The sequence below is a fragment of the Heloderma suspectum genome, chromosome 12 (assembly GCF_057233095.1).
Source record: "Heloderma suspectum isolate Gila_16-S chromosome 12, 16-S_ref, whole genome shotgun sequence".
Classification (NCBI taxonomy): Eukaryota; Metazoa; Chordata; class Lepidosauria; order Squamata; family Helodermatidae; genus Heloderma; species Heloderma suspectum.
Genome location: NC_139469.1, coordinates 26,381,618 through 26,404,512, shown reverse-complemented (window position 1 = coordinate 26,404,512; position 22,895 = coordinate 26,381,618). Strand labels below are relative to the sequence as shown.

At 46.5% G+C, this 22,895-nt stretch overlaps 1 protein-coding gene across 2 annotated transcripts in view; it reads right to left on the bottom strand.

The window, feature by feature from the left end:
* Window positions 1-854: 854 nt before the first annotated feature.
* Window positions 855-22,895, bottom strand: part of WDR90 (WD repeat domain 90) — a 56,355-nt gene continuing 34,314 nt past the window's right edge. For both annotated transcript variants that reach the window (XM_084818873.1, XM_084818874.1), the window contains 19 exons: window positions 21,837-21,970; window positions 21,673-21,710; window positions 20,263-20,394; window positions 18,844-19,029; window positions 17,530-17,630; window positions 16,717-16,819; window positions 15,461-15,582; window positions 13,481-13,640; window positions 11,391-11,581; window positions 11,052-11,220; window positions 10,550-10,661; window positions 8,951-9,122; window positions 8,719-8,841; window positions 8,143-8,323; window positions 6,678-6,808; window positions 5,405-5,548; window positions 4,754-4,873; window positions 3,133-3,217; window positions 855-2,588 (listed from right to left, as the gene is read on the bottom strand). In XM_084818873.1, coding sequence (XP_084674999.1) covers window positions 2,431-2,588; window positions 3,133-3,217; window positions 4,754-4,873; window positions 5,405-5,548; window positions 6,678-6,808; window positions 8,143-8,323; window positions 8,719-8,841; window positions 8,951-9,122; window positions 10,550-10,661; window positions 11,052-11,220; window positions 11,391-11,581; window positions 13,481-13,640; window positions 15,461-15,582; window positions 16,717-16,819; window positions 17,530-17,630; window positions 18,844-19,029; window positions 20,263-20,394; window positions 21,673-21,710; window positions 21,837-21,970 — 2,562 coding nt within the window. In that variant the 3' untranslated portion in view covers window positions 855-2,430. The remainder of the gene's footprint in view (window positions 2,589-3,132; window positions 3,218-4,753; window positions 4,874-5,404; window positions 5,549-6,677; window positions 6,809-8,142; window positions 8,324-8,718; window positions 8,842-8,950; window positions 9,123-10,549; window positions 10,662-11,051; window positions 11,221-11,390; window positions 11,582-13,480; window positions 13,641-15,460; window positions 15,583-16,716; window positions 16,820-17,529; window positions 17,631-18,843; window positions 19,030-20,262; window positions 20,395-21,672; window positions 21,711-21,836; window positions 21,971-22,895) is intronic.

Sequence of the window (22,895 nt, the reverse complement as noted above, 5' to 3'; positions counted from 1 at the left end):
ATAAATAAATATTTTTTTTTGCATTAAATTGGGGCCAGCTGTAAGAGTTAAGCAGCTTTTTAATTGCCTTTAAGCTGCTCGGTGCTTTTGCACAACCATGAGAGAGACTCAGTCCAAACCCTTTGGGCAATTTCATCTTCTAGCAAAGACTGCTGTCACCCCCTGGATGACCCTCTCTGCCCTAGCCCAGGTTCTGAACTTGCCTCGCCAACTGTGCACAAAGGCCATTCCAAGACAGTATCAACCCAGTGCGCATTTGGCCACAGGACTCTTCATCCAGTGAGCCGTGCAGAACCTCTTTCCATCTGAGGGCCAAATTCCATTTCAGAAAAGCTCTTGGGGGCCACATTCCAGCTGCAGGTGAGGCCAAAACAAAAGGGGTGGGCCCAAAATACCAGCATACATTAAAGCTCAGGAGAGGCACTTCAATCTTTTGGAATAGGGGAAACTGCACAAAACCAGGGAACCACCAAATTATTAGTGGCTGGGGAAGGGGATCACAGCTATATGGGGAACTAGCATCTGCACCCCTGAGCGACAGGCTCAGGCACCAAAGCCTGGAGTAGGGAAAGACTGCTTAATCGGGACTGCAAACCAGCTGAACCTCTTCCTCCTCCCCTTCCTGCAAAATTCCATGCATTTGTCCAGGGCTTAAAAGAAAAGCAGTCTGAATAACTGAGTTGCTGCTTCCAGAAAGAAAAGGTCCCCCAGAAGTATTCTGGCTGCTCTTCCCCCCGTAACTTTAAAAGACCCTCCCATAACAGTAGGGGGAGAAGCACAGACAAAAATGAGCACCTTACATCCACCCTGCTTAATACTGCATTCCCTAAAGCTTCCCAAATGAGAAATTCACAGTGGGTTCAAATGCACAAAACATTCATTTATTTGGAATCAAAAATTAAACACAAGCAAATCAGCTTTCTCCTTCCATTCTACTGTAGCAACGGAATTGTGTGCTGTTGTTACAGGCCAAGCTTAAGCAGTGGGAATATTAGTTATTTCATTGCTGATTTCTGACCAGTTTTCCTTTTGCTCCGTCTGTGCCTCAAAAGGAAACTGGTGCCCTGTCAGTGCATTATAAAAACAAAACATACGCTTGCAAAATCTGAAAATAAAACTCTAGAATCTTCCTGATAATCGTCCTTAAAAATACGCTCTAAAAAAAGGCAAATTTGTACTCACAAAATGTACTCCGTTGTTGCCCTCAGCTACTGAGCCTGGGTAATGTTTAGGGTTGTTTCTTATATACCTTACTGCTGAGAGAATACAGCAAGCCAGGGAACCCCTTCTTGCTGGAATCCCATCTCTGGAACCACTTCACACTCACATCCCATCAACAGAAAATATAGCTAAGACACAACTGTAAAATCAAAATTTAGTACTGGGGAGGATGAATGAGGAAGAAGGAATCCATTTTAAGTCTTAGAAAAATATAAGTTAATTGTGCACACATATTTACATTTTTAATACTAAGGATCAAGGAACTCAACCCAACTGATATATAATGAAAAGGGGGACAAGAGTATCCTCTTGTTGTCTTCGCCGTTTCGTGAGTGGCGTTCCAGAATTGCACTGAAATCACCAGCCTTTGCCATTGGCCTTCTCCGTGGGGGTTGGAATATTTTGGTGGCAAGGCCAACAGCGTAATAACCACTTGGCCTTTGATCCCCAAGGAGACAGCGGAGTGCCAGAGGGCCATGGCTCCTCCGGTGGCTTGGTCAGCCAATCCTGTAACCTTTGCATTCAGAGAAGGTAGCTGAGTGATACTACCTGCTCATCTCAGGAGTGGCCGGGGAGAGTTGTATTCGTTACTCTGTGTCTGTTAATTATCAGGGATTAACAGTCAAAGGAGTGCGAACCATCCCCATAAAATCTAGGCAACGCCTACAGCGGAGGGATGCTCAAAGTAGCTTCTCCGTCTCAGATTTCAGATCTCATCAAGCTAGCTATCCTATTGAACTGGAAAAGAGATGAGACAAACTAGAGTTTCTGGGAAAATACAGGGAAACAAAGGAATCTTCCACTGTGCACACACACAGAGATGCAAGGAAGCGTGGCAACTTGCAGGTAAGAAACCTGGAAGCCTAAATGGAAAACGGGCACATTTGAAACCGGGGGGAGGGTGGGGGGACATTTTCACCCAATCCCTACATGCTCTGGCTGACTGTCATGCCACTGATCACTTCCACTTTGGCGCTAAAAGTTGTGGAGCACTTGCTGGGGTCTGACTGTTCTCACGTGGGGCCCCGCGCTAGCCCTGGAGACCACTGACGACCCTAAGTTTTGGCTGCTGCGCTCGGAACTGGAAGTTGGAGCTGGTGCGTAGCAAGAGGTGTGTGATGACAAATTTTCAGTGCTGTGAGGTAGCAAGCGTGTTTGCATCGTTCTGCTAGGCTTCAGGCCAGGGTAGCTGGGGATGGCTTTCTCAGTTCATCTGCTCTGGACTTCCCACACAAGGATCTCGTTATAGGAAGCTGTGAAGAGGAGTTTGCCAGATGGGGTAAACTTGCAGAGGCAAACTGCATCGTCGTGCCCCATGTAGTCCTGGTCAGCCTTCGCCACGCGGTCGATAAGCCTCAGCACCCGCTCTGCAGGGAAAATAAAGTTCCAGGCTTAGAAAGTAGACTTCTATCATCAGGCCATCTTATGCTGAGTCTTTGCAGGAGTGCAGAAAAAGTACAGAATTCCATATTGGCAGCCAGAGGGATTCGGGAGGTTTCCCAGACAGAAGATCATCCATTGGTCCCTTTAACCAGCAAGAGCTGGAGTGGGTGGAGACACAATCAAAGAGCACCCAGGATTCCTCTGTCCAGATGACTCAAGCAAGCAAGCCAAGCTACATGCCAAAGACAAATCCCTCTCCAGGCAACTGCCCCACTTTGCTGAGAATGATTTCAAGTTTCTAGCCCTTATGGCTGTGAACAGATGCTTGAAAGTGTGAGGGTAATACCCAGCACTAATAAAGTCCCTCCCAAGTCGATACCCATGCATAGGTGCCCCATCTGCCTGATGGGATGCTAGGATGCCCAGCCTAGCATCCTCTGCTGGACAAGGGAAGCATAACACACATTTTCACCTGGCCAGCTCAAGAGAGATGGTTTTTCTGCCCATTTAGGTCATCTAGATACCCACCACTGAAGCCAACAGCTATGATGCAGGCAGCAGGAGACAAGCTCAATGATGTGGCAAAGTAAGGCAAGGGAATCTTCTCAGTGACCTGCATGTAGAAAGGAAAAAAACCCAAATGTTAGATTCTTCAGAAAGAGGGATTGTAAGTTTTCACAATGTGGTATATGAAGCATGTACACAGCAATGTTGGAAGAGTTGCCTAATGTCATCCTAATACACATGGGGGAAAGACGAGAGGATAAGTTTCTCAATTAATGCATTAGGTCAAGAGAACCATTCCTGTGTGGCCAAATTAACAATATGAGTGTCTGCACATGAGTGTGGATTAGCATGTACCGAAATGGACAATGACGTCAGCATCTCCTCTAACATGCAGTAGGGACAGCAACAAATATACCAGTAGAAGACGGGAAGAGTGCAGCCCACTACTGCAGACACCTTAATTCTGTGACACCCAAGAAGCCATCACATCTGCAGGGGAAACCTTAGGGATTTGAGAGAATGAATGCCACACACACACACACACACACAGGGTAGACTTTCAGGTATTCTATTATGCATTAAAATAAGGGGAGTTTCCTGTTGCATGAACTAATCCACTATTTACCCTCAATCCCTCTTCATTTCAACTAGACCTGTTTAAGTCCCATGATAAAAAGACTGAAAGAAACAGAGCACACCTGTTGGGCTGCAGTAACTAAGTCCCTTTTATCAGCATTCTTCTGCTCTTCAGTTGAGCTCTGTGAACTAAATCTGGCAAGGGGAAGGAAGCCCTATGAGTTGTTTCTGTTGCTAGGCTGTCCCACTTTTCAGATTGTACACAGGGGATCAGCAGTTTGAATGTTTTGCTGCCACCCTACATCCCTACCTCTAGCATCTTAGGGAAGGGCTGTGGGGTGAAGGGAGCATCCAAACATCCATGCCCATCCCTTCACACCTGCAATCTGAAATGGTACAATCCAGCAAAAGACCCAGCATGTCAAGCTTCTGTTTTACCTCTGGGTCGGCTATTCAATTTGACTGGGAACTGAGGTCCAGAAACACACATTGTGGCCTGGTTCACACATAATGTAAACCCATGGTTTATTTACCCCATGGTCTGTTGCCCTACCCAGGGTTTGTCTGGCAGACAATCGAACAAATGGTGGTTTGTTTTTTAAATCCCTGGGTTTGTTTCTTTCCTCCTCCCCCCACTCCCTCTCTGTATCCCAACTGTCTTTGTGGCACTATAGTATTGGCATGTAGAGTGGCTGGGTTGTTTTTTTTTTATTACTCTTGCCTGCCATCTCTGTAGCCTGGCAAAACAACCCATGAACAACCCACAGGTCTAGGTTCACTCATAATGACAACCCATCGTTTAAATAACCCAACAACAAACCATGGATTGTCTTTCTGGGTTGTTTGTGGTTAACATACCATGGTTTGTTAGCATGGCCGTGTTCACACATCACGACAACCCAGAATTCAACAACCCATACCATAGGTCGGAGTTATGTGCAGGCCACTAACGCAAGATTACCATGGCTGAGCCAATACATACATAGACTCTGGTTTGTCAGCTGCCATTCCAGCACTCCCGTTGGTGGAGCATGCAACATTTCAGGCAAGCTAAGATGTTAGATACCTGTTTCTGCTGCAAGCTGTAGAAGAGGATCTCCTTCTGCAATCCAAAGCCCACGTAAACAATAGTGCTTTTGTCCCAAGGGCAAAATGCTGCCAGGCTAGGAGGTAAAGGGTTGGGTATCTGGAGAGGACATGCAAAAGCACAGTTACAAGCCAGGTGTGTGTAATTTGGAGCTAACCAATCTCCAATTCTGAGACTGTAAATTCTGAGATTTGGTGAACTGGCACAACTTTTACTAAATCTGAATAATTATTTCCGTGTTTGATGAGCGCAACACTTGCCCTCTGGAAGAACTGGAACTTTCCTCCACAAACTCTTCTAAGTTTCTAAGCATTTCGTGGAAACTAAGCCCATCATTAGCAAGCAATACTACACAAAAAAATGAGGCACTAGAAACTTGTCTCCTGTAGCCAAAATGAGAACTTGTACTCTCAGAATTCTGTGGCAGATCCCTCATTTCTATTGTTGTGGCCAGTTTCCTAGATCTCCTGAGCTACACATCCTCCTTTGGCAAAGCACAAGAAAACACTCAGCCTGCTCTGCTTCTCCCTTTTAGAATCTCCCAGCAACAGGAAATGTTGACAGCCAAGACTTCAAAACACATCAAACACTGAAAATAGTTTATTCTGGAGACCAACAAGATATTCTCACCTCAGGACCTGTAGGGGCTGGGAAACTTAGCCAATCAATGAGCTCACATTTGTCCTTCATCCAGTCAGAGACCCATACACTGACACGTCGATCACCACTTGCAGCCAACCACAGATCACCACCTTCAACCCCAAGTTCAGTGTGCTAGAGAACATATTACCAAAATGTCAACTGTTCTTGTTTATATGCATTTGTTCTATGAAAGCACTGGCACAGTGGCGCATAATAATACAATACTATGGATAAAAAAGAAATGGAGTAACAATGGCTCAGTATAAATCAAGGGTGCATTGACATTTTGAGGACTAGTCATGCTACCCCCAAGTCTTTAAAAAACATAAGAAGGAAGCAACAGAAATCACAACACTGTTTCCATATGAAGACATGCTAAAGAAGTTCAGTTAAACAGTCAAATGATGGTTGGGAAAAGGGTGTACTTATTTACTCTGCTTATAAGCCTGCCTTTAGAGTACATGTTTTTCCCTACAGAAGGAACCCCAAATTATAAGAAGTTTACAAAAAAAGGAAAATATGCATGCTGAGAAAAGCACTCAGGATTTGGAGTAGGAGGATGCATGATGTCTAGAGTCAAATGAAAAGGAGCAGAAAAGGAAGGAAGAAGTAATCAAGAACAAAGGAAGCTGCCTTATGCAAGGTCAGACTATTGGTCTGTCTACCCCAGTACTGGCAGCTGCTCTCCAGTTTCTCACACAAGGGTCTTTCATATGCCATGGATTCACACGCCAGTTCTTCTGCTGTCCCTCCCCATGCCTACAGGGGGCATAATTGTGCATTGGGGAGAGGGAAGGGAATATTTCTAGGGAGAGGAGATAGGAATGTGGGAAGAAAGAGGGATGGGAAGGGAAGGATGGAGTGGAAAGGAATGGAGTGGAGGGGAACAAGGGGTCTGAACTGTCCCTTTATTCCTGTCCCACTGCTAGATCAAGCTAAGAACTGTCAGGCTTAGTGCCTCTGCTGTAACTGCCTTGTCACAAGGTATTTATTTAGGGCACAACCTTTTGCATGTTTAGACAGAAAAAAAGTCCTACAACTCCCAGCATTCCCCAGCCAGGAATGCTGGGAGTTGTAGGATTTTTTTCTGTCTAAACATGCATAGGATTGCACCCATAAAATATTTATACTTTGCTTTTCTTTTAAAATATTCAAAGTAGTTTAAAACAAAAAGTTCAATTAAAAAATCAAGATAGCCCTGAACACCATTTATCTGGCAATTTGCTAAAGCTATTCAACATCACACAAATTACCGACTCACCTGTTTCCTTGTGCAGTGGATGACGTTGATGGGGGATGATCGGTGGTCCGTCAGGACCCGAACTGTCATCCCTGTACGTGGGCTGTTGACAGCCATCAGCCCATCCTTGCCTCCAGACAAGATGATTTCCCCTAGAGACAGAGAAGAACAATGAACAGCTTTATTACAGAAAACACACACATCTTCCAATAAGCCATCAAGAATGCTTTACTCAAGTTTTCCCTGAAAACACCAGGTTGGGGAAGAAAATCTCACAGAATGACAAGGACAGAGAAGGGGACACTGAAGACCCTTTTTTTTTGGTTCAAAGTACCGCTATCATTAACAGAAACAATCTGATAAAAAGGAATACAAACACCTCTTCTTGACCCCCTGCCACCCACATTCAAAGGAGCTCCTCATAGACTCAACTGACTCAGTGCTTTTGGATGTGATTAAGCTCCATTGTGGTGATTTTGCAACATCGATTTTGTAGGTGAATATTATTTGAATGCACTCTCATTTGGCAAGAGCTGCTCTTTTACCAGAAAGCTGAAAAAGAGCATCCAAAACAGACCCACAAATAGAAAAGAAATATCTCAGGATGCTGAAACAAAGACTTTATTTGTTAAAAAAAAATGCCGTGTTTTGGCTTATTTGTATTTTATGGCCTTTTTCAAGGGGTTATAAAAGCATCTGCAGAAATAGAATATCTCCACTCTCATTTGGCAAGAGATGGCCTTTTACCACACGCCAAAATAAGTCCTCGTCATCAATGGTTGCGTCTCTCTCCTCATTATAGCCCACTAGCTACATCTCATGAAATCCACGTTCTAGTGCAGCCTACCCCAACCTGGTGACTTCAGCTCCCATCAGGCACAGCCAGCATGGCTAATGGTCAGAAATTTTGGGAATTCTAGTCCAAAACATCTGGAGGGCCCCAGGCTGGGGAAGGCTGGTGTAGTGGTTGGAGTGTCAGACTAGAAAAAACAGAAGATCTGGGTTCAAATCCCCACACATGAACTTCACTGGGTGACCCTGGGACTACTCTCTAGCTCTCAGTCTAAAGCTAGCCTGCCCAACCTGGTGACTGCCAAATGTTCTGGACTTCCAACTCCCATCAGCCATAGCCAGCATGGCTAATGGTCAAGAATTCTGGGAGTTGTAGTCCAAAACATATGGTGGTTGCCGTTGTTACTCCATTTCGTATCTATCCATAATACTCATGAAGGCTCCTCTAGCGGCTTCAGAACTGTACCTAAACCTGTCAATAGATGAATGCAATATTTTTGGAGGATCATTATATGGGGGGGGGGTATAGAGAAGGAGGAGGAGGAGGAGGAGGAGGAGGGGGAGGAGAAGGAGAAGAATAGGGAGGACTGGAGTCTGAAGCAAACCAAGCAAAAAGGGGGTGAAAATTGCCACCGAGCTCTGCTTTTTGAGGCAAGATCATCACTAACAGCTGGCAAGAAGCTCAGTGTCATACCATCTGCGGAATATCCAAGTGCCGTCACAGCCACAGCGTGGGGGTGCATTTTCAGCTCCATCTCAGTCCGAGAAACGCTGAACACACGGATGGTGCCATCGCTATACCCTGCCACGATATGCTGGCTTTCTGCCCCACTGACTGAGATGGGGAATGGGCTCCAGGCCAGGCAAAGGCAACTCTAAGGTTGGGGTGGGGGATAAGCAATATGTTGGGAATGCCAAGTAACAAAAACAGCAAAGAGAAGAGAAAGAATACTGATGTCGATTCCCCACCCCCTTATCGGTCCAGGGCCGTATGAGGCTTTTTCCCCTTAATTTTTATTATGGGGGGGGGGGGGGACAGCAGGAGCTGCAGGGCAAGGAGCCAGGGATCCCTGCCATCTTTATGACAAGGCCACCTCCCACCATCCCCTTCAGTTCATGTGTGCCCAGCCCGCTGGCTCCCCCATGCACTGAGCCACAAATACAAGACCCAAGATTAGGCATCTCTGTGATCAAAAGGGTCTCTTAGCTCTAGCAAATTCCAGGAAAGCAACAGGAGCTGGGTAGGATTATGGGCCATCTCTGCAATTACCTGATTGAGCACCTGAAACTGCACCACCAGCTCCATGCTGGCCAAGGACCATACCCTCACGCTACCATCTTCCCCACAGGTAGCACAGTGAGACTCTCCAGGGCTGAAGGCCACCTCGTTCACCTGCAGCAAGAGAGAGGGAGCTTGGGACGAGACCCTTCAGCAAACCCCAAGGAAGCAGTCCTTTTGCACTTACCCTCAACCAACCAGGAAACTGTTTTAAAACCTGTACCTTATTCTTGTGCCCACTGATCAGCCGGATGCTGGTGTTGTCTACCCAGTTAATGTACCACAACGTCCCTGCAGTAGTGCCAACAATTCCCATGTCCATACAATCGTCAAAGGCAGCACTGACTATGGTTCCGTCCAGGGTCATTTCCTGTTCCAAGAGAACCGAACTAGAGCTACAGAAAAGCAGTTTAGGGAGGAAAAAAAGAGCTTATATTAAAAAGATCTTCCCCTTAGCAGTATGAACAAGTCTACATGCTACAACGTATCTATGGTTATGCTTATGAACAAGTCTATATGCCACAACAGATCTATGGATTTGTCTAGGCTATGGAAGCCACCGAAGGAAAGAACACATTATCAGGCTGAAGTGGGGTTCTGATGCTTCATTTCAGGGCTTCCTGTCCTCTCATTCCAAACATGCATGAGGCTTCAGCATGCTTAGCTATCCCTTCTGCCCCATCTGCTAGCTGGAATGACCAATGTGAACTGTGCCGTTTGCCAAGGTGGTTTCCTTCTGTGAAGGTGGGTGTATTCCTGGAGGAAAGGTTTATCCACCATTCTCCTGCCAACTGTCCCAAACTGTGCATCATAAGAAGCTGCCATATACTTAGTCCCTTGGCCCATCTAGTTCAGTATTGTCTACACTGGCATGCAGCTCTTCAACGTTTCAGACAAATGTCCTTCCCAGCTCTACCTGGAGATGCCAGGATTGCATCTGTGGCCTTCTGCAAGCAAAGCAGAAGCTCTACCACTGAGCCACTGTCCTTCTCCACCAGCATTCCAAGAAATATCAGAGGCAGCAAGGCCGGAATAATGCTCGTACAGTCCTTGCTTGCGCCTTCATGGGAATACATGCCCAGAACTCACTAATTCCCCAAGAGCTCAGGCTAATGAATACGTTTGCCTAAGTTGTGGAAGCCACCAAGAGGGAAGCAAACCAAGACTCTCAAGTAACAGTGGGTGCTGCCCACAGGCAACATGACACTGGGTTTTGAATGGTAAAAGGAACACAGCCAAAAGGGAAGGGCGTATTTGTCACGACATTCTCCTTTTCAGTGGAAGTGTAGGGTGGCTTCCAAACAAGTAAATTGTACCTAAATGCTACACTTACAATGAGGCCCACTGAAGACAGATGTCTGTACCCAGCATCACTGTCCACTGAATGTGTCACCAGCACCTTATTATGCAAATTATTAACTTGACTCCTAATGTCAATTTGCAAACAAAAGTGAAAGATCAGGAAAGAGCCATTAAGCTACCGCAATTAGGCAGACAAAGGAAAGGGGGGGGTTGCCCAGGAAAACCCACTTTGCACACACAATACACTTCCAAAAAAAGGACTTCTGCTGTAGCCTTGACAAACGTAGGTGACAGCCTACAAAAGTGGCGAAAACATTTGACTGGACAATACATAAGGCCTTTGCTCTCCAAAATCAAGGGAAGGCCCACTAAGCAAGTTAACCTTTTCTTCAATCATGCCCTATGATCATGGGACCGATGTTTAAAATGTGGATGCTGTGTGTGGTTTCCCCACACGTGAGCCTCTAGATAAACTGTTCTCTCTAGGACTGACCAAGCCTGAGTTAAGATAAAGCATTACCTGGCGCTGGACCCCTTTACTCTCAGCTCCTGAACTGCTGCCACTGACCAAAGCTGGATTTTCTTGGTGTTGCTGCCGCTGACAAGCCTGTTACTGTGACACTGCAGTACACCTATACCAGTAAAGGATTTATTCCAATTAATACATGGATGCCCTCGTTTTAACATCAGAGAGTTGCAGAGCAGTTCATTGGAAAATGTTTAACCACAGGCACTGCTCTTCTAGAGATCTCTGCATTCCCACGTGGGACACTGAGGGCATGAGCCACAGGACTGCGGCAAGCCACTTCGCTGCTGCATCTCCCACAGCCGAAGAGGCAAGCCACTTCTGAAAACTCACTGGCAGCATGCCTTGCGGCCTGTGGATCATGAGGCTTTTTCTAAAAAGGGCAAGGGCAATATCAAACGCATCTTAAACACAACCACAATCGGTTCTGGCATCTGGTGAAATCAAACCAGAGCAGGTCCAAGGTGCCTCTCTTGAACACATAGCGGGAACTCACCAATCTCCCCCTCCACAGCCTCCCAAGTCATGAAGCAGCGATTGGTCTCCGTGTCCCATGCGCAGATCTGTCCTGTACTGGTTCCACTGTATAAAAGGCAGCCTGCACTGTAGCACAGCGATGTAAGTTCCACAGGACCAATCGCATCAGGGACAGGGACTCTGTGAACCTGAAGCCAGAAGAAAAGTCACGCCCACTGGCACTTGGGCAGTAACCAAAAGTGGTGTCAGATCCCCCATTGTCCCCCCTGCAAGACAGAACTCCCAAGCACTTAATGCTATGACTTGTCTGTATCTCAAATACGACAAGACTTCAAAGTAGGAGACAGAGGAGAACTACCTTGAGGCTGATGTCAGCTCCCTGTTGCTCCGTTAGCCAGAAAGTCACAGCTCCCTTCCCCACGCAGGCAAGGTGTCCCACGGAAAGTGGACTGAAGGCCACTTCATGGACTGGCTCAGAGAAGCGGGTGGAGGACATCAGGTCGTAAGTGTGGGCATTCCACAGGGCAATGACTCGGTCAACGTAATCCCCTGGGGACCACAAAGTAAGCATTCCAGCATTTTAAACATGTGAAGGAAATATTTAAACACATGTATCTCCTACCTTTCCCCAAGCTCAATGTGGTTTACATATTAAAACATACACTAGAATAATAAAAATCAAGAAGCTAAGCAAAACATCAAAGGAACAACTTAAAAAGAAAGTGGCAGCCAAGTGTGTTATGGAACAGGTAAGTTTTACACCTCTTTCACAAGGGAAGCGCAGCTCCCAGAACTCACGGAAAACTCATTCCCTAGCCTTGGAACAAATGCAGAAAAAGGCCCTGCTCTTTGGAACCAATGCTCATCCTTCGCATAGTGAAGACACATGGAATAGGACCAACCCAGTGAATGTAAACAACTTGGGGACTACAAAGAGAGACAGGCTCAAAGGAGTGATCAGGCTTTAAAAGGTCAGCAGCAGCAATACACAGTGTCATACTCGGGGCTCCCAGGAGCAGTGCCATGAGACATTGCGTCAGGGTTGTAGCTGAGCCCACAGAGTCCCAAAGCAGCTCTGATTCTGAGGGGGAGATACAATCCGTGGGGGAGGAACTCTCTCAGACTTCAGAGGCGCAGCTGGAGGGGGAGCCCCCTCCCCCCGCTCACATCCCTGGGAGCGACAGTGAACCAGGCGTGGAAAGGGAGGGGCAACCTGAGCTTTTAAACGCGAGGTGCAGGCACGAGCGAGAGATCGCAGGGGCGGAGCTTCGGCGCTCAGCCCGATTGGCTCGACGTCAACAGCTGCGCCCAGAAGCATCATGGGAGAGGGGGAGAACTTCCCCTCCCACCCCTTAAGTTCAGAGAGTTGCCGCATTTTTCCCAAACGGAGATCAACTGACGTCCTAACCCTTAGAAATCCCTAGATGGCTGTTCCTTTGTAGTTCCTCTGAGTCTCAAGCAATTAGCATCTGTATGCCTCATTAGGATAAATGGAATTAAACCCTTGGAAAGCAGCCCTTTGGTCTGAGTGTTGATTCTGGCTATTGGAGAAGTCAGTGGGCAACAGGGGCACCCTGACACAATGCAATTGCTTTCTGAGGCTTTGGGAGCAGATCCAAACCCATACACTGGGCTGAATACTGGCTTTTTCTGGGTAGACAGTCGGAGGGGTGGAGTTGAAGCTGTCATGAGTCAACCATACCAGAAACTGAGGCCCAAACTAGACGTATACAGTTAATCCTGCGGTGACAGCCTAATGGCAAGGCAAGCAAGGTAGAACCGTCTCTGCTCCACTTGCCCCTAAAAACAGGGCAACACCTAATGATTCTTGGGGGCCAAACTAGGTTTGATGCCAGAGATCTGCAATTAGGATTTTGTTTTACTAATTAGCAGCCTCGCACAGCTGCTTTGAAGACCGGAGAAATGGTGCTCTGAGGAGAGCGTTTAATTCTTTCCCGAAACTAATCCCCCCTCAAAGTTGTTATTAGCTCCACAGGGGAAGTGCAAGTTAGACAAAGGAGGAAGGAGTTAAACACCCTCTTCCCAGTGTCACGTTCCTGACTACCACCACCTGGTGCTGCTGATTAGTAAAAAAACAAATAAGCAAACAAACAATGCATAAGAACCTAATTCTGGCTCTCCCGTGTTATCTCTAATCGGGTCTCTGAGAATCAGCAGGTTTTGCTGTATATTTAGAGGCTTCATCCTATTTTTACAGGAAGCTGGAGCTGAGATGGCTCAACCTTGCTTGCCTTGCATGAGGATGCCACAGTGGTTGTGGCAGCTTGGTGCGAACTGAGCCACCTGCAGTGCACAAATCCAGCATTTCTGTAAATGTGATTAATGTGCCTGCTTCATTCCCGCCTCAAGAGGGAGTTTTCCCTTATGGCCATTCCAACAAACACAAAACTCCCGACACCCTGCTCATCACTAACTGGTCATACTCACCTAGTGTAACAAGGAGGCGGTCATCCCGAGAATATGCCATGGCTTGCACTTGGGTCTCATGATGGAACAGAACCTTTTGACAGGTCCCATTCTGAACATTCCAGATGCGAATTTGACAGCGTGTGTCTCCACAGCCTTGGCCAGAGGCAGAGGCAAGGACCTGGAAGGATACTTCATTGTCACCACTTGGGAATCAATAAGAAACTAGGAGGTTGCTATTTAACAATTGTAAATCCTATGATGGGAATAAGCAGGGAAAATGAAACTCGGCTGAAAATTGATCTGCAGACTTCCTGCCTTACAGTTCATGCTCTTAACCATTATTCTACACCTTCTTGTAAATTAATATACGTGCAACTTGAAATTGCCTGTGAGTGGCTGTGTATCTAATGAGGTGTGTGATACTTAGAAGCCCCTTATTTTACTGCTTCTGTTATCAACCTCTCTAAACTGTTCTGAGACACCGTGGTGGTTGTTTCTATAGAGGGTGAAGTCAGTGCATTTTTATATCTCAGCTCATTCTTCAACTTACTGGGTGGCCTTAGACAAGCTTCTCTCTCTCTCTGCATCTATCCTCCTGCCATAGTCATAGTATGTGAATAACAGAACTGGGCTCCTATATGGGTTAATGTAAGTATTACAGTGAGATACGAAGGACTTTGGATACCTACAAAAAGAGTTATACATGTCCTTAAAATTGTGCTAAACCCAGTGTGTATTTTTAAAGGATTTATGGTGCTGCACAACATCCACTTTAAACTGAAATCATCCCTCCTCAAAAAAGAGATGTGTCCAAAAAGAAGAAAAGGAAAGGGAAACTCTCTGTCCCATCCTATTTTTGACTCTTGCTTTTCGTTATATCCCTGCCTTTGACTGCCACTCTCTACCATCTGCAGCCAAACATCTCCTGCTCCCTTAAAGACTTTGCCCCTTCTGATTTGCTGCCCCTTCTACCTAGAACTCCCTCCACGAACGTGTACATAGTACTATCTCTCACCCTTCCTTCAATTCCTTCCTTAAAATCCACCTTTTTATTGTAGGCTTTGGCTTATCTGCTTAATCATCTTTCCAAGTGAACGAATGAATTGAACCTTTATTGTTCAAATGGGCCATCACAATTTCAAAAATACAGAAGTAGTAAAATACGATAAAAATACAAAGCCAATTTAAAACACAAGCGATAATTAAAATAACACATTTAAATCCCACTTCCCCTCCAGGGCAACAGCTGCAAAGTCCTTCCCCCTAGATTAATATGAGGGTACAGTATGATGCCTGGCTCTTAGTTTTCTGGCAGCCATGGCAAATTTTGCAACTTGGGTTGTAATATATACATCATTGCCTGCAAGCAGTGTACAGATCTGATCCAAGGAAGGTCTATTTGACAAAAAAACAAAGGGTCTGATTGAGAAATGTGTACCTTTTCTAGTGTTCGGCAAGTTTTAAGTACGTTTAACTGCATTTGCACACTTTCATTATTACCTACTCTACTCTTGTTTTTCCCCATCACTTTGTTGTTTCCCCACTGGCTTATTTTAGATTGTAAGCTCCTTGGGAGCAGGGACCTATCCATGTTATTTATCTAATTCCGCATGGACAACAACAAATGATTCTGCCCCTTCTGGGAATGACTAGGAAAGCAAGCGTGCAACTTTCTCTCTTTCTCTGTACATTTGCTTGGGGGGAGGAAGAACAAAATGGTGGCATGCCTTGGAGCTGGCCTTTTAGGAAATAGCCAGTTGGTGGATCAAAAGCTAAAACAGCCTGAGACACAGTTAAATGCTTGGCAAATGCAGCACTGCCTCCTCTCATTCTGCTGCCACACAGCTGGGCACAAAAAGCAATGGAGATATCCATAAATAATTTGGCTGGTGCTGTCCCCAACTCCATAGGAACCTGTTACAGTGATTAGAAGCAGCAGACAGCTTGCCCTGCACATTCCACCAAGACCTTTCTAAAGAAAATAGGGAGTCTTTGTACCTGAGCATCATGGCTAACAGCTAATGTTGAAATCTCCTCAGGGTGGCCAAGCCAATGCTGCTGGGATCCAGAGTGCAGGTCTTCAACAATGAGCACGCAACCACAGCTGTAGGCAAAGAAACCTGGGAGAGAGAAGAGGAGATCATATTTAGCGTCTAGACCTGTGCATTTAAAAGATATGCAGACCACACAAATGACAAAATGGAGGTAGCTGCAGGTAGGAGCCTGTCTGGACAGAACACTTATCACATGAAACGCAGTCAGCCTCTGAATGTTCAATGTCTGTCTTATTATCTCACTCGGCTCATTTCCCCTGCTCCTCCCCCTCCCATCTGTTAGAGGAAATTAGCCAAGTGAGGTGACAGAAAGGCAAAGACTGCTAACCACTCAAAACAGTCACAGCCTGGCTGCTTTGATGATGATGACTTACATTTCTATACTGCCCAATAGCTGGAACTCTCTGGGCGGTTTACAAAGATTAAAAACATTAAGAATACAATATACAGAGATTAAAAACCATTTACACAAAAACACATGAACAGACACAAAAGAAACATCTATCTAAAACTACTTCAAACAAACAATCTCAAAAACAAACAACCATAACCATAAGACATTCCAGGATCGATCATTAAACACTTATCATATACTGCTGAATGCCTGGGAGAAGAGAAGGGTCTTAACCTGGTGCCGAAAAGATAACAATGTTGGCACCAGGCAGGCCTCATCGTTGATGAGCGTAGGTAGCCAAATTCTAAGACAAGCTGATTTCAAAGGAGCTTAATTCCAATCAAGGGCAATTAGATCACAATCTTACACCCCAATCCTGAACACACTGTTTAGTTTCAACAGGATTTACTTTTATGAAATGTATTCATAATGTAGCCAGTGTGGTGTAGTATTCATAATGTAGCCAGTGTGGTGTAGTGGCAAGAGTGTTGGACTGGGAGCTGGGAGATCCGGGTTCTAGTCCCCACTCGGCCATGGAAGCTCACTGGGTGACTTTAGGCCAGTCACACACTCTCAGCCCAACCTACTTCACAGAGTTGTTGTTGTGAGGATAAAATGGAGAGGAGGAGGATAATGTAAGCCGCCTTGGGTGCCTTGCAAGAGGAAAAAAGGCGGGATATAAATGCAATAATAAATAAAATAAAAATATTTAGGATAAAGATGCCAGCCAGATTGTCCACTTGAGTGTGTGGGAGTGAAAACTTTACAAAATCCGGAAGTTTACTCCACAAATACAGACAATATACCTGTATCTGGATTCCAGACCATATTTCCCCGTCCATTCCCATTGTAGCCAATGACAGTTTTTAGTTTCAGGCTCTCGTTAGCAGTTAGAGGAGAGAAGGACGCCTAGAAGAGAAACACACAGCTTCAGAAGAGATTCTAGACACGTTTTATCACGACACCACGGGAAACCTGATCCATATGCAAGAGGGGCTTCTCAAAGCACTGACCTGCTAAATGAATTTACAGCTCTCTTATTTATCTCGGAAGCTATTCCATCAAACCTTTCCCAATCTGAAGATAGTGAAGCGGCAGTCATCACAAAAGCAGGATGTGTGTGGGGGCCAGGGACAAGGTGCAGGTCTGGCTCCACTTCAACTGCGTCCCCAATTACAGCATCCCAGAAAACTCAATGGGAGCCTCTAAGCATTCTACCAGCCTGTGCCTGCAGAGCAACAGTCTTCTATCTGCATATCCCTGCCCTGGGGTCAATGCCAGTTTTATGGAAACTGACTTGGATACAGATATATCGAATGAAAACCTGCCCACCATTATGACAGGCTATGTGGGGAAGGCAGGCATATTGTGAGGAGGGCACGCTGTGACGATGCGCAGAGCCTCTAGCATGATTCTGCCCCGCTGAACTTAGCGGGCACCATTTAGAACCGAAGCTGGCCTGTTCAGCACGTTCTTTCCATTTGCCTACCCACGTTCAATGTGGCATGGCGGAACCTTGGGAACCAATTTTCCCATATATAGCCAGACGACAAAATGGAAGACATGACTCACTTTCTCACTCGCCCCATGCCTTCGTATGTCATCCAGCCAGTTCTTACCTTGGGGGGTGCAGATGTTTTGAAACGAGGGGTAAAGTGCCGGTAGCAGTCTGGGCCGATATTGTTTCGGGGTTCGGATCCTTTGGTTTCCTTTCTGCATTCTAGCACACAAGGAAGAACAGAAATAGCCACCGCTGCTTCCCGCTTCCCGCTGCTGGGGTCCTTTCAAGGTGGGATTCCCAGGTCTATTTATTTATTTACAACATTTGTATCCCGCTCACCACCCAAACAGATTCCGGAGTGGTGAACACAAGAAGTACAATAGTAGAAAAGATTAAAGATTAAAACATCATATTGAAATTATTAAAAACAGAATGCCAATAAAAACCGTGGCTGGTCATTTAAGGAATGCTTCCTGGAACAGAACTGTTTTCAGGAGGTGTGGAACCAACACAATGTTGGTATCTGCCTGACCTCCTGACTTTAGTGGGGACAGTTCACACACAGGCCCTCCCACGCAGGTTGGAGAGATGAGAGTCTGAGCCTGGAGCCCATGTGCTTTCCCCCAAAACATAAAACCTTTAAATTTAAATTAGAGCTCACATGTGTAGGCCAAACTCCTGCGACCTGTCCATCCCCTTTTCACAATGGAAAGATTGCCCAAACAAGGTCATCTTGCATAGGCGTTTACACATGTAAGCCCGCATTGAAGGTAAAGAGTGTAAATCAGCCGTGGGAGGATGCAGAAGCTTGAGGCCTCGTGTTTGTTTGCTTTAATCAGGAGATGATATATCAATATAGATAAAAGTTCATTCCCCATCCTCATGCATAACCTACACTTAGGGCTGTGGGCAAAGTGGCCCTCCTGCAACTGACATGCACCACTGTCACAGAACTGTGGAGGTAGAAGATATAAGGAGGATATGAAGTCCATCCCGCGACAAGCCATGGCAGGGTCTCTCAAAAGCTTCCTTTTACTTGAATAAAAGTGGGAGAATGTGCGCCTGTGGGAAGATCGTGGCAGGACTCAGCAAGGATCAGAGGATTCTTGGCCCAGGGCCTCCCACTTAGGCCTCAGGCAGAGGGAAGGGGATTCAAACAGAAGGCCATAGCTCAGTGGTGGAGCACCTGCTTTGCATGCAGAAAGTCCCAGGTTTCATCTCCAAGTTCTCCTGGTAGGGCTGGGAAAGACCTTGGGCCCAACAGTCAGAATTCCTATCAACAGGATCACTCTTATACAGAATCATTTACACACACACGCACGCGCGCAGCGAGAGAGCGTGCAAACACACAGAAAGGCTTTCCTCCCATTTCTTTCATTGACATGCCAATACCATATTTCTTATCCTAACAAATGCAAACTTTTCGACCTACCAATCCCAGCATGGCTACAGGATCTTGAAGAAGGCTTCATGACGTCAGGCTTCACGACTACAGGCTCTTCACCCTGGCCTGCTTCCTTCAAAGAAAGAACTGAGTGAACTTTATCCCCATTAACAACCTCTCCACAGTTGCCTTTCAGGTAGGCTTCCTTTTCTTCTTCGGATTCAGAAAAAGTATCTTTGAGACAAAAAACAGAGGAAAGTGATTGGGAGTGGGCAATTGGCCATCATTACACCTTTGCTTTTGGAGAAATAAAATAGCAACAGCAGCTGTCTTGTTTATATACTCCAGAGCTAAGATAAAACTCGTTAGAGAGGAAAATTATTTTTTCCGTCTTCACATGCAAGACTTTCCCCTCTCAAGGTTTTGCTGTAGATATAGCAGAGCACTGGCAATCCCACCTAGAGGAGGAAGTTAACCAAATGCACTTATGAGCCCTCTGAAAGTCACACCTGGAACAGAGATTAGGCCAAAATCCCAGTTCTATGTGGTAAATCCCATGGATTTCAATGAGCCCTACTTATACAGAGTGAATTTAGGATTAAGGTATAACACCGCCAGAAAGAAATGGACATTCCCAGCTTCTATTTCGGGGTGGGGAACTTTTTCCAGTCCAAGAGCTGAATTCCAATCTGGCAAAGGACTCAGGAGCTGCATTCCATCTGCAGGCATGTCCAAAGGCAGAGAGTTAGGGCCAAAATGTGGGTCTTACCTATTTTAAGCCTACTCAGGATAAGCCTCTGTAAGCCTACTCAGAAGCAAGTAGGAATTAATCACTCAGCAGCACCTTCAAATAGCACTCCAAATACTAAGTCTTTCTACTCATTAGTAAGCTTGACCATCATATCTACTCCAAAGTAAGCAGGGCAGGCTTCAGAAGTAAGGAGGACTGAATCACTCAGCAGCTTACTCCCCAGGCTCTGCCCCCTCTCCCTGTTAGTTCATTGGAGGCAAGAGTTTTCCCTTTCTGAGTGCTGAAAAACAGAGAAAGGGAGAGGGGGCAGAGCCTGGGAAAGAAGCTCGTGGGCCAGATGGTGAACCCCCACAGGCCATATCTGGTCCATGGGCCAGAGGTTCCCCATGCCTGCTCTATCTGATCATAGAAGACATTAGCTTCTTTTTTCATCCAGTATGGTTACAGAAGAGTGTTCAAAAGAAGTAATGGGCGACTTTTCAGCGTCTGTTTTATGGAACACAATGCGTTACCTCAATCATTCTCATGCAAAACGAAATGGAAATGTTCACCCTTCAGTACTGTAGATGGCAATGGGAAGTGGCAGGCCACCTTTACTTTCATTAAGCCTGGAAGGGAACTGGAACAGGAAGTGGCATCAGGGTATCTGCAGGATTTTAAGGGGCTGCCTAGGAAGTGTTATGCCATTCCAACAGTGATGACTTCTCTCTGCTCACCCTCATCTGCCATTCGTTGGATAGAGCTGAGGTCCAGGCATGGCGGGGACACGACTGACGGCACAGGGACCAGCTGGCGGGGAACATCATTGGCCCCAGGTGTCAAATTGTGTAACTTTTCCAGATCGGCTTCTGTGAATAAAGAAGAGATGAAAAAGAGAATGAATGCCAGTGAGGTGTAGCGGTTTGAGCGCTGGGCTAGAATCTAGGAGATCCAGATTTAAATCCCCACTCAGCCACAAAGGTCCCTCGGGCTCCTCTTTCAATCCAGAAGGATCCCAAGGTGGCTTAAGACACATCATTAAACTGAGGCTGCTCTCATTCCCTCTGGCACGTGCTATTGTTTGGGTCGGCGTCCTCTTCCCACTCTGAATTCTCAGTAGGTCACGGTAGCTGTTCCCATCCCTTGTCATTCCACATCACTCCCCCAGCTCTGGCAACTGGGTGGCTAGCTGCCTGGCTGTGCACGTCTTATGCCCTTTCCCCCCAGCATCGCAGATCTTCTTGCTGCCCAAAGGTGGAGAGAAAGGACACAGCTGCAACATCCGTGCCCCTCGTGTGAGCTGCTGAGCAATGGCGGTTGTCAAGAATGACGGCCTGCTTTCCACCATAAGATCAGATCACGCTGTCACGTCTGATGTAACCACCTGGGCCTGTGTGTTATCTAGAGGCTCCTCAGCCCCTTTGCTCAAGGCTGGGCGCAGTCCCTGCTAACTGGGGAGTGAGGACAGCTGGGGTTGGCGGGGAGCTCCAGCCTCTTGGAGGCAAGGGCGGTCCACCCAGGGACTGAGTCAGTGATTGGCTGAAGGAAAATCTGCCCTGGGTTGCCAGGGCTGGGCTTTCAAAGAGGGCTGAGGTCGAGGCACCGGGTCTCCCTTCATCCTGGTGATCTTGGACCTGCCAACAGCTGGTTGCTATCTGGGGAGATCCATACTTAGGTATGTAAGGACAGGCCAGGTAGATTTATTTATTTTGCTTGGGTGTGCATTCATGAAGCTCTCTGTTTATAGTTAAGTGATTTGGCTTTGTACCCCCTTTTGTAACTTGCTACTTCCATTCTTCCCTTTCCCTCTACCCCTTTATTTTGATCTTAATAAACCTTTATCCAACCTTTGGCTGGTGTGATCTCTCTGCATAACCTCAGTGTTAATTTCAATGCCTCTTGGCTTAAGAGGGTGGCTACCGGGTATTTTGGGGGACTGAAAGGCCAGGTTTGGCCAGTCCTGTTTTTGGGAAGGGGATCCCGGGATCGGGTCCTGAGTGGTCCTCCCCTGCAAGGAGGTTGGGGCCGGTCTTGGTGGCTGAGATCCTCCTTCCCTTCCCTTGACAGTAGTCACTGTGCTTGATAACACAGCTATGGAAGGGAAGTTGTAACCTACTAAGCAGCATAACTCTACAATGCAAACTTACCAACTCTGGGAGAATTCAAGGACTCAGAGGAATGGATCCTGGAATGGCAATAAGCCCAGAATTAAAATGATGGGGAACGAAAACATGTGGCGTAAATCTATAGGCACATATGAAAAAGCATTCCCAAAGCAAATGGCTTTTCTGAGGAAACATTGGACTCTTACTCATCCTTGGAGGATTCCTCTGCAAACACACCTAGGAAATCCCACAGAAAGATGGCATCTCCAACACTGATGACTTGCTTTTGGTCAGGGGTTAACCTCACCTGCCGTACTGGCTCAGAATGGCCAATGAACACCTGGAAGAAAAAAGAGCGAAAGCATGGCTTCCTCCTTCAGTGGTAGATTTCCAGCCCCTGGAACTATATTGCTCATGACTCCAAGAGAGGCCCTGTAAAGAACACTATAGGGAGGTCCAGAGTCATTTGGCATTCTGTCATTGCAACGTAATATTGCAGGGATGGAGACCCTCCAACCCACAGGCCAGATCCACCCTGCTGGACACCCCAATCTGTCCCACAGAGCTTCCAATTTCCCAATTTTGGATCGGAGATAACAGTGGGGATGCGGGGCCAAGTCCCACTGCCCTGCCTTCTCCCATCCCCACTGTTATTTCCAACCTGAGGTCAGAGATAACAATGGGGATGGAGGTGCAGGGTGGTCTGACTCTGCTTCACCTGCCCCACCTTCTTCCTCCATTACGGGAAGGAGACAGGGCAGGCGAAGACAGAGCAGAGCCGACCTAGTCCTCCACTGGAGTAGCAAAGGAAACTAGGCTGGTTTTGCTTTGCTGTGCACAGGGCTTTTCTAATCAGGAAAGCCCGCACACAGCAAAGCCTGGTCCCTGTCCCAAGTACTGGGTAGAAGATTATAGATATATGTATGTATAAACACTGGGGAGCATTTGCCCATGTAACATGCAGCCAGTGTATAAACATTGTGTGTGTGTGTGTGTGTGTGTGTGAGAAAATTGGGAAGCATGTAATATGCAGGCAGTCCAGGAAAAACTTCACTTGCCGATTCTGTTAAACAAGCAGGACATGCAACACAATGCCGCAGTGTTTTATTCTCCCCTTATAGAAGTGCTCGTGCTCAGGCTTCCAGCCAAGCAGCCAGGCCCTCCTCCAGCAGGCCATTCCATTCTCCCCCCTCTCCCTGTTTTCCATTTCTTTTTTCCAACTGACATTCAATATTCCACTTCCACTGAGTCTGCTCAACCCTCAT